At 38.7% G+C, this 11,632-nt stretch overlaps 2 protein-coding genes across 14 annotated transcripts in view; one reads left to right on the top strand and one right to left on the bottom strand.

The window, feature by feature from the left end:
* dock7 (dedicator of cytokinesis 7) overlaps positions 1-11,632 on the bottom strand; it is a 428,740-nt gene that overhangs the window by 194,456 nt on the left and 222,652 nt on the right. The gene's annotated exons all lie outside the window — the stretch shown is intronic.
* On the top strand, positions 593-11,169 carry slc5a5 (solute carrier family 5 member 5). Its single transcript, XM_008333563.3, has 17 exons — positions 593-637; positions 2,699-3,128; positions 4,063-4,128; positions 4,274-4,325; positions 4,702-4,769; positions 5,048-5,202; positions 5,503-5,643; positions 5,859-5,988; positions 6,096-6,184; positions 6,433-6,545; positions 6,766-6,836; positions 6,944-7,030; positions 8,288-8,487; positions 8,582-8,679; positions 8,979-9,064; positions 9,451-9,516; positions 9,738-11,169. Exons 2-17 carry the CDS (start codon positions 2,763-2,765, stop codon positions 9,834-9,836), a joined length of 1,887 nt encoding a protein of 628 aa, XP_008331785.1. The 5' UTR covers positions 593-637; positions 2,699-2,762; the 3' UTR covers positions 9,837-11,169.

Genomic DNA, 11,632 nt, shown 5'->3' with positions numbered 1-11,632 from the left:
TCACAGTTTTGATCCCCGGTGGTAGCGGATGGTCTCTCTTTATGGAGTTTGCTGGTTCTCCGTGTGTGTAGATGAAATGAAAGTAGATGAATAAGGCGATGAAGTGAACCCGTATATCATTACAGGAAAAGAGAAGCAGCGTCAACAGTGGTTTCCTTTTTCTGCTCTGTAGGTTTTTTTAAAATTATTATTTCCTGTCACTGCCAAAAGAAAGTACCACGCCTGAACTGTAGGCCTCAGTGCAGCTGATAACGGTTCTTAAATGACTACTGCTCTCACTTTGATCAACAAATCAAATGTGAATACATTGGTTTAAACTCTATTCCATTTTCCTTCCACATACACTATTTGCAAGAAAATATTTGACAACAGGGTAATATTAGATAATTAAAAGTACCATATATGTGATTAAATATTTATTACATATACATGTTAAGTACATATTTTGTCAGTCTAAACACTTTCTGTAGGTGTTGTTTTTTTTTTTGTTTTTTTTACAGATTACCTGAGTACAGCGACGGTACTGTTATCTTTGTGTGCTTGCGTGTGTCTGTGTGCTTGAGTGTGTGTGTGTGTATGACTCTCCCCCCCCCCTTTTACTTGCAGCAACTAAAAGGACTGGAGTGCAGTAAGACTGGTGAGTGTCCACATTTTGTAATTAAAAATAATCATAAAATAAAGGACTTTTTTTACAGTCAGACAAGTTGTTCAAATAACTAAGCAGTCTTTAACTATCATACATTAACAATGCTGTGCCACTGTCTTTATTGTCTGGAAAGCAATGCTGAATCTACGATATTTACCGAATAATTGTGTTTACACTACATACCCTTATTTCTTCTTCGAGGCTATCACGTCACAGCAGAGTGAACTCAAAACAACTCGTAAATTGTAAAAAGGCACAAGACGCAGTTTAATAACAATAGTCACTTCTTTTTAAATACTCCCGCCCCCTTTAGAAAGGTATATTTTTTGGGGGTCTTATTCCTAAATTATACGAATAAACGTGGAACGACCTAAAAGTTTCCCTGCTTTAATTGAAGCTGCGCGCCGCGACATCCAATCAGCGATGAGTTCACACTGAGGCTGCTTGTCTAAAATAAGCGAAGTTTTATCGCCACAGTGTGTGGATACCGCTGCTGCGTTTTATCGGGACCAGAATAAAACGAGACACGGTTTTGTTAGTCAGGAGGTGGGATTCTATGGTAAATGTGAGACTTTCTTTGTTAAAGCTGATATTTAATGGCCCTGTGTAACGAACTTAAATCAAAAATACCCACAGGTTTAATCATCATAATGTTTTGTTAATCCTGTCAAAATAGTGCCTAATCTATAGTTTTCAAATTTTCGATCGTACCTGAACGCCCCTTGTTGCGGGTACGTTATACCACGTTAGACAAAAACTATACAAGTTCCAGTATTCCAGTATTCTCGTTAGTTTCTTTTGTAAATATAATATCTTGTTCAGTAGGTTACGTTAGTAAACATAATATCTTGTTCAGTAGGTTACGTTACTTTTCAGATTGCGATTTTTCAAACCCATTAACTTCTTATGGAAATAGTAAAACAACATCAGCTCCGCTACTACCCTTCGTGCCTAAGCTATGAGGCTCAGCATCAGTCATGAACCTCACTGCCCCCTATCAGTGCGGAACGGTACTTTCTGCTTCACCCTGTACGTTTGGAATGGTACTTTCTGCTTCACCCTGTACGTTTTCTTTGAACATTCAAGGCCATTCACAGAGACTAAATATGTCACAGGGATTCTTTAAATATATAAGACAGACTGACGTCAGCATGTGTAGTACGCGTTGAATCACTGTCCCTCGCTTGGTTATTTTACCCATTTTTGTAGCAAAAATATAAAATGTTTTCTTAATTATTATTATTTATATTATCAATATATTTGTTAATATTTATGTTTTTGATGTAGAGATAGGAGGGGGATTAGTTTTAATTAAATTAATTAATAATATGTTTCTGGGGGGCTGTAATGAATGAATTGGTTTTGAGTTATTTTTAATAGGGAAACCGCATTCTAGATACGAGTGAATCGACACATGACTGCTGTTGTGAAACGGACTAAACACGTATCTCGAGGCCCCACTGTATTTGAACAGGAAAAGCGTGAATTGAGTGATTTTGACCATAGAAAACACATGTATGAAACTCAATTTTCTCTTTTATCATTGTTAGTATCTTGTGTTTTACCTGTCATGATGACAGTTGAGACACAGCCTCAGATTTTGAGTTCCTTTTCCACTTTGCCTCTGACAACCTTTGGGGTTCTGTTATTCTATACACCTTTTGGTTCTAGTGGTGTAGGTCAACAAAAGCTGCTACATTATTACATTTGTTTTAAAGCTGGAGTAGGCCTATGATTAATAAAACTCTGAGTTTGTTTCTTTAACTAAAATCCTTCATAGTTTTCCCATTAATGCCAACTCTTGTTTATTTTCATTTTATTCCCTATGGGTTGAGCTGTGAGGTAATGCGTGCTCTGCAGAGCTTCTCTTAAACTGCACTAATAAGAATGTTTTTATGAGCCAGTCTGGCAGTTGTCACTTAAACAAAGACCAAAGTTATTGTTTTAATAGGTGACAAAAAAACTTATTCCCTCTCAGGTTCTCCTCTCCTCCTGTGTCTCTCATGTTCATTGGTCAATTGCTTACTAGATCATAATTTGCTCATTTGACAGATTCAATCCACATCCAAATATAAGTCTCCACCCCTGCTGTAAGGCCCACATCTAAATCAGAACAATGGATGAGCAGTCTGTGGAGACACAGTCCAATTCTGGATTCGTCATTGCTGACTATGCCGTCTTTGCTGCCATGCTGTTGGTCTCTATGTCCATTGGACTCTTCCAGGCCTTGAAGAAGAGTTCCAGGAACGCAGATACTGATGAGTTCTTCACCGCAGGTCGGAGCTTGTCAGCCGTTCCTGTCGGACTTTCCCTCTGTGCCAGTTTTATGTCAGCGGTCCAGGTCCTGGGAGTTCCATCGGAGGCTTCCCGCTACGGCTTGAAATTCCTCTACATGTGCCTGGGGCAGAGCATCAACGCCCTGCTCACAGCTTACTTCTTCCTGCCTGTGTTTTATCGACTGGGCTTCAGCAGCACCAATCAGGTTTAATCCAGATTCTACTTTTGTTTACACTGTCACACTTTTACACCGTGTTTGATTCTGGACAAAGGTAGAACAAAACAATCATGTAAGAGAATCCCTTTGTTATTGATGGCCACAGAACAGCTTGACAGTTTTATGGCAGAGTCTGGCTGCAGATATTCTTGTAGCTAACTGTAGGTGCAATGGTAAGTGCAACCCTATCACATTAATGATAGTAAGTAACATATAAATAATGTATAATAATAATAATGTCTAGTGAACGTCTGCCCGTGGTTTAATTCAGTGGAAAGTCTGCACTTCTTGGGTCCTCGCCCCTGATTGTCGATGTGCCGGTTCACACAATGAAGTTTAAAAGGAATCCAGTCGCTTCTAAACATTTTAAATAACTGCTCTGTACGCTCTTGTCGTTACTTACGTAACTTAATTACCGGTTATATTCAATGAAGAAAAAGACGTTACTAGTGCATTTATCATCGCGGCCAATGGTGGAAACAAGAGCGCTAATACTACTAACATAATCTACATCTACTAACCTAGTAATCTAATCCACTAACATCCACTGTTCAGGTTTCCAGTATTCATTGACAGTGTGCTACTCTTGTTTGTATTTTATTGTGCTTTATTTTATTGTATTTTATTACAAAATTCTAAACATTTAAGTTTAAATGTTACCATGATGAATGTAGACTGGATTACTGTGATTCTTAATCATTTATATTTATTTCCAAATACAACTTGCACAGTTATTTCATAGAATGTAAATACTAGGATGAAAGTTTTGATCCATAATAATGGAGCACAATACTAGTGAAGCAAGTAAAGTGTTAAAATTCACCTGTGGCTCATCAAATGTGATGAAGATGGAGGTGAGGAAGGATGAGTAACGATACCGTAGCGAGGGGTGTAATTAATCCCAGTCTTCTGTCTGTCACAGTATCTGAAGCTCAGATTTGGACGGGGAATGCAGCTGTTGGGGAGCATCCAATTTTTGGTGGCCACGGTGAGACGGTTTGATTCATTTATTTTTTTATCTCCTCTGTGACCATTTTGATAGAAGAGCTTTCCAAATTGTCCTTACAGAAATACTTCCTGTGTACGTCGAGATGAAGTACTGATACAGATTTCTGATGTTTCCATTTCCTCAGCTTCTTTACACGGGCATCGTCATCTACGCTCCTGCCCTAATACTGAACCAAGGTAACTGATGCCTTGCTCTTGGTTGCCATAATTGGTTTTGTGTAATACTTTATAAATATTTTTACAAATTAATACTAAAAGAAATAAGATGACAATAAAAATTTTAATATATTGTTGTTTTAAAAAAAGGAGAGAATAGAAAATGTATACAACACCTGCCAGCACTGTATACATTTTTACAATAAAGTGTGGAAATCTTTTCATAAACATGCATTTGAAAAGGCTTAAATTCAGGTTGACACCGTCTTCAGGACCATCCTTGAGACTTATGGAACTCCGTTGTGATAATATGCATTGACTTTAAAAACACTTAAATGACTGAAGTAACTCCATGATTAAAAAAATATTGAAAATTGCATCACCTTAATTGTTTCAGCTACTGGACTCAACCTGTGGTTGTCTTTAATTTCTACGGGGGTGATCTGTACTCTGTACACAGCGATTGTGAGTAATTCTTATGATTATCTTGAAATAAGAATCCTAATGTTCAGACCAGGTCTGTGTCGCACCAAATACTTCTTAAAGAAATGGCATATTACCATAATAGTACTCTCAAAGGCAGTAAATACATTTACTAATAGTGCAGTCAGATTGAACAACAGCAATAAGTACTGTAGTGTTTAAGTGTTTTTGTATTGTACCCACAACAAACTCAGACGTTTATATTAAGCTGTGACAGAATGTTTTATTTCATGAACACCTGTGTCTCCTCCGTGCATCAGGGCGGAGTTAAAGCTGTGGTCTGGACCGACGTCTTCCAGATCATCGTCATGATGATAGGCTTCGTGGCCATTTATATCCAAGGAACAGTTCTGGTCGGTGGCCCCGCTGCGGTGCTTGAGATCGCCAGGAATGGATCACGGATTAATTTTCATGCGTAAAGACACGTTTGACTTTATGAGAAAAATTAGGAACCGGTTCCTTACGTTATCTCAGACTGATGACGACTGGAAATGTTTGGTATTTTTTTAATTCTTATCGATATCTCTTATGATCATATGATATGATATATATGATAAGACACAGTGGGGAAATTAGTACAGTACTAGAGTACAGGAGCCTATAATTAAGCATGGTATTATAGCAATAGAAATATTGAGTTGCAGTTTTTACTCTGTACATGAGGATTACCATTAACACAGCTTTTTTTTTTTTTTACAACAATATTCGATCACAGCTTTGAGGTCATCCCACAGCGACGCTACACCTTCTGGACCCTTACAGTTGGGGGTGCATTAGTTTGGCTGTCCATGTACAGTGTGAACCAGGCTCAGGTGCAGCGCTACATCTCCTGCAGGACTGAGAGACAAGCCCAGCTGTGAGTGGACAACACGAAAGACCTGTGTTAAAGTAGAGATCTGGTCATGTTCAACACACAGCTCCTGCTGGTCGTAGTCATGATGTGCTAAAAAGTAACAGATATGTCCTATTTCAAAATGGTACAGCAACAATATAAAGACTCTCTTCTCAGACTCAGCTGAGCTGAACTCCTGATTAGATAGTACAATGACCGCTGTCTGTTGTCATCTGCAGGGCTGTGCTTGTGAACCAGGTGGGTCTGTGCACCATCGTGGGCTCCGCAGCCATCTGTGGCATCGTCATGTTTACTTATTACGGCCACTGTGATCCACTCAAGTCTGGAAAAATAGCTTCACCAGATCTGGTATTACCAACAGCACAGGGAAAAAATGACCTGAATTTTTTCAACTACTTTGATAAGATTTTTCTAACTTGATTTTTCTTTTCTCCACTTTTACTCACTGAATGAAGTACATGCCGTACTTTGTGCTGGACATATTCAGGAATCATCCAGGTTTCCCAGGCCTTTTCCTGTCTTGTGCCTACAGCGGCACTCTGAGGTGTTTATTTTTTTCTTTTTCTGAATCTTAATAATCTCATGAATTGGCTGCTGCTGCTGTGAAACCACATTGGAACAGAGTTGATTCTTCAAAACAGCCTTAAAAGTTGAAGAACGTGTTTGTGTAGAATCTATACGAATTCCCACAACCACTTCCTACGTCTGAATCATAATAGTGATTACATAGTTAAATTGCATTATTTTTGGTCAAATTACTGTCTTTACTTATTGACACTGTCTTTTGAGTAGCACCGTCTCCACTAGTATCAACGCCATGGCCGCAGTAACGATGGAGGATCTGCTGCAACCTCATCTGATCCACATGAGCCAGAAGAAAAAGATTCTTCTCTCCAAAGGACTGTGTACGTGTTAATTCTCAGTTACAGCAAAGATAAATGTCTTTACTTTAATTAAAACAAAACACTGAACCACAACACATTTCAAAATGTTCAAGCTGAAGAGAGCTAGTTGGTAAATGGGTTTAATAAATAATAAATTCTCATTTATTAAAACCTATAAATGACGTTTTTTTAGCTTCTATGCACCACAATATTTACAATAGTTGCTGTTCTTGCGTTTTAGCCTTCCTGTTCGGAGTGTCTTGTATCACAGTGGCTGGGCTCTCCTCACTCGTGGACCTGGGAGTCCTGCAGGTAAAGGACCTACTGCACTGTAACATACAGATAGGAATAAGAACGAGAATATGTGGAATAATTCATACATGATCTGACATCTCTGTCTGTGATTCCTCTCCCATTAGGGATCTTTTACTGTCATGGGTGTGGTCAGCGGTCCCATACTGGGAGTATTCATTTTGGGAATGTTTGTTCCGGCGACAAACAGGCTGGTGAGCACATGATCTAAACTTAAAATAAATATAAATAAAATACTATTACATTGTTTGAAATGCATTACTGACTGGGCGAATGTTTAACCCAGAGAAAACAGACTGAGTGCAGCATCATTACTGACAATCACTGCTCCATTTACAAACTATGATTTAGTAAAATGACGAAGGGAGAGTTATTTCCGCAGTTTTTTTTTACCTGCCACTGTAAGGCTGAGGGCAGAAACAAAAGCAATGAATGCAATAACTCCTCATCATCCCTCCCTACTTGATGCAAATTAGCAAAAGATAATTCTAACTATTACTTGAGGGGTGTTAAACATAAGGCCTCTGGGCTAAAACCAGCATGTTAGGGCGTTCAGTCCGACCCACTTGATGAATTTTAAAGTTAAAAATTGCACAAACAAAATTATATTTTATTAAATATGAATATTTTCTAATATACTTGTATTTCTTTGTATGGAAAGGGGAAAAACCTGTTAGCTTATTGTCATTTATAGGTAATTATTTTATGATTGTAATGTGGCCCCTGAACCAAAGTCCTTTTTTGTAGTGTGTGTTATGTTTGGTTCTGTTCTTTCTACTGGAATCTGTCTATGTGTGAGCCAGATCCCTTCTCCAAACAGGAGAAGATATTTAGGCTTAACTCGTGTTTATTACAGAATCAGCAAAAAAGGCAGTTCTACGTGTCCCTGACAAACACCGTAGGATGTCAGTTCACGAAGTCTGACTATATTTCCCTGACCCCGGTTTTTAGGTGTAACAGAGATGTGCATGAAAATTAGATTAGATTAGATTAGATTAGATTAGATGACCTTGTCCTCCTTCTCAGGATTCTTCTGCTGTGGCCTCTGACCAGAACAGTTACTGTGACTTTTATCCCAATATCATAGGGGGTTGTTCTGCCCTTTATCTTTAACAGCTGGAAAGATAGTATCTTGTGACATTCCACATTCTATGCCACATTCGTCACACCATCACCCAGTACATTTTCACTCTTTGTCACGCAAATGCTGAGTAGTTTTCCATCCTTGAAGCTTCACTTTTATGATACAATAATTTTACTACTAGTTAAACATAAGGCACTAAGGTTCTCGATAATAATCATATCTTTACAATTATAGGATTATGAGATTATGCCTTATTTCTTTTTCTTATTTTTTACCGACTTGGCTCTGGGCACAAGAATTCGGATGTGTCTGAGATTGGAGTTGTTTGGTTTTGTGCACAAATGGCCAATTAAAATCTGTTTTTCAGGGGGCTTTCTTTGGAATCGCAGCAGGTTTCTGTGTCTCCTTGTGGCTGGCTATAGGTTCAACTCTCTATCCACCTAATGAAAAGACAATGGGCGTCTTACCCAGCTACACTGACAGCTGTCCGGCTGGTAACGTCACCCTGTATGGCCCCGACCTGGAACAACCCGCCATCTCCACCCGTCTCCATCCCAGCAACCAGGGGTCAGTTCAAGTTCAACGGAATGCCACGCTGCACACTGTGGACATGATTTAAATTAAATTACCTTTCTACACTGTGTTTTCCTTATTATCCTAGTGGTCTGCACAACTTCTACCACATGTCCTACCTTTACTTTGGTGCCATGGCGACCAGTTCAGTGGTGCTGGTGGGGCTGATAGTGAGTTATGCCACAGGTGAGGAGGTTGAAATGACTCTTTGAAATGAGATACTGATGATAAAAAACCGAATGTGAAATGAGATACTGATGATAAAAAACCAAACAACAAAAAAGAAAAACGCTGATTCATAGTTACACATCATTCATGCAGTTTGAACTATAGTCATTGTCGGTGAAGGCTGAATTATCTGGTCATTCTGCTGCGTCATAAATGTCTCTTCAGTGTGGTTTAAATGCTGCCAACGTCTAAGTACAAGTAAGATTTATTTTCTTTTACAGTGTAACAATAACTGAAGTCCTCTGTTTGTCTTTTAGGGCCGACAAAAAGAAGTGATATCAAGGAAGGTTTACTGTGGTGGGATTTGAATAAAAAGCAGGTGGACGGCCCTTCAGAGCACAGGGTATGTATAAAAACATGGACTTTGACTTCATGTAAAAAATAAAGAACCTTGTAAATAAATAAGAATAAAATAAAAACGTGCACTGTGACAGTGAAGGGATGACAAGGCCAATCACTTCACTGCAACACTGACCTTTGATTAAATATATTTATATTTCCAGTATTGTAGCATGGTGTTCGTTGTCCCCATCTGGATTTTTGAGAAATCCCTTACTTTAATTCTACATTATAAAATATATTCACACACTCCTTACTAAATCTTGCTGTGCTGTCAAATATGAATTTCGTTTGTTCTTATTTATTAAATAAATAAATATCAATTTTGAAAATAACAATGACAATGAAATTTATCAATTGTAATAGGATTTGTTTCTGTGTGTTATTAAGGTGTCGAAAATGTGTCCATGTCTGCGCAATGCATGCTGGGATACCCAGCAGCCACAGAAAAATAAGGTAAAGACTTTACAACAATTTCTATTTTGAAATAAAAAAAGGAAATCGTTAAGTCACTGTTTTTACTTCTGTGATTTTGGAGCAGTTTAAAAAAAATACATTTTAATTTAATTTTTTTCGTTTTTCGTTTTTTTTTCAGGGACACAGGGCAACAGATAACCATTTTTTATTTTTTTTCTTTCAGGGACACAGGGCAACAGTTTTTTTCGTTTTTCTTTCAGGGACACAGGGCAACAGATAACCCTCAGCTTGTGCCTATGAATACCTTACACACGGACAACTGGGATGCCAGTTCCCCGTTGAAAGTCTCAACTAACTAAAGATTGTTCTTCCAAAAATCATGTATGGTGGTGGCTTCTCTGTTCCTCTGTTTCACTTCAAAACTTTCAAAGTTTTGTCCTTGCCTATACTTTAAATGGTGCTACACAATATGAGAATATTAGGAGTTCCACATAGAGGCACTTGATTCCTCTTCTGACAGTAATTAAGAATGTACTCCAATGTCAGCAGGTGTTATTTGAATTCTTTAAAGCTCTTTCATCGGGATGTTAATTCTGGAATGTTCAGTATCTGTATGTGTGTACACCTGTGCTGTGTGCAGCTGGTCGTCGTACAAATGTGGCACACCTGAGAAATCAACAATGTGGTCTCTTTGAAAGAATATTAAATCAAACCTAGCACTTGACACCAGAATCCCTTTTGAAATTCCTACTGGTCAGAACTAGTGCTGCAGCCAAAACATTACTGTAGGTAATATTCTAATCCCATTATTTTGGCATAAACAGATTGTTTTTGTGTACTTGTTCACTTTATATGTTAAATACAATCACCATTAGATGTTCACACTGGATGTCCAGTGACATCACTTTTATGAACTGGAGAACCTTCCAGTTGTCTTAGCATAACCTTCTGAGGCCGAACTTCCTCAGCTCAGGGAATCATATTCAACAAAACCCACATCATAGTGCACTTATTTCACCACCTTTTTGTATTAAAATGTTGTATTCAGAAAGTCGTTACATATAAACGGGACAACAGGTGACTGAGAACAAAGACATTGGTGTCACTTGGTCATTTATTGCATCTCAGTTTGTAACACTGAACCGGACATACAAAACTAATACATTTACAGAAAAATGTAAGTCTGTAAATGTGTCGAAATGCAAGTATTTCTTGAATGATGCAGGAGTGTTGTTTCGGTGCTCATTGGTCCTGAAGTCCAAGAAGCACCTGCGGCGCCGCGGCTTCACCATTCATCTGCGGCCCTGTTCGAGTCCTCGTCGGCTACAGCACAGTCCAAACGCTGGACACCGGGCAGCGCCAGGTCCCTTTCATTCAGTTTCTCCAGGAACGACGTTAGCAGTCGTTTATTTAAATGGTCCGTCAGGGTTCTTTCCTCCTCCACCCGCTCTTTGGTGACACTTCTCCCTGACTCGTCTTCTTCTGCTTCGGTGTCTGCGCTGAGCTGCGGAGGCACCGATCGAGGACTCACCGAGAAGCCATTCGTCAGCTCAACGACCCCGGCCTGCTCCGTCAGGTTCACGACTTCCGGTACGGATTCTGTCTCCATTTGTGATATTAATGTTGTCTGCAGGGCTGCATTCTCCAGTTCTTTTAGGCGTTTACTGTGGAGGCAGTGAGCGGTAGCTTCATTTCCACTCTCTCTGTTATTGTTGCCTTGCTCCATTATGCTATGTGTGACGTCAGCAGTACGGTCCGATGCAGATGCAGGAACAGCTCTATGACTTTGACTGGAAGGTGTCGCCCCTTTGTGGCTGCACCAGGCAATGCCAACAGGTAGGCTATAGATTATAATTAAAATTGGAAGATACATTTAAAAAAAAACAAGCAAATTAATCTTCTAAACATTTTTATATAGATGATTGATTCAAAACACTCAGATTTGTCTTTAAAATTGAGGTTTAAATACAATATTTTACTCAAAAATAATCATTTCATAAAACTGAGTGGATGAACATTGCAGTGAATTACCAAACCAAGGATTTTAGTTACTACGGCATTTTAAGAATTTGTAATTTAAAAAAATTAAAAAGTAATCTGTCTGTTAGAAATTGTTGGAAAATATTTGTTCTAATTTTGTACACAATTGTACGTA

Source organism: Cynoglossus semilaevis, chromosome 2 (assembly GCF_000523025.1).
Source record: "Cynoglossus semilaevis isolate Cse_v1.0 chromosome 2, Cse_v1.0, whole genome shotgun sequence".
Taxonomy (NCBI): Eukaryota; Metazoa; Chordata; class Actinopteri; order Pleuronectiformes; family Cynoglossidae; genus Cynoglossus; species Cynoglossus semilaevis.
This window is presented reverse-complemented; position numbering and strand designations above follow the sequence as displayed.

Coding starts and splice junctions, on each gene's coding strand:
- slc5a5 (XM_008333563.3), top strand. CDS start 2,763: ATGGATGAGCAGTCTGTGGAGACACAGTCCAATTCTGGATTCGTCATT. Junction 5,989..6,095: donor AAATAGCTTCACCAGATCTG/GTATTACCAACA, acceptor CACTGAATGAAG/TACATGCCGTACTTTGTGCT. Junction 8,680..8,978: donor GATAGTGAGTTATGCCACAG/GTGAGGAGGTTG, acceptor TTTGTCTTTTAG/GGCCGACAAAAAGAAGTGAT.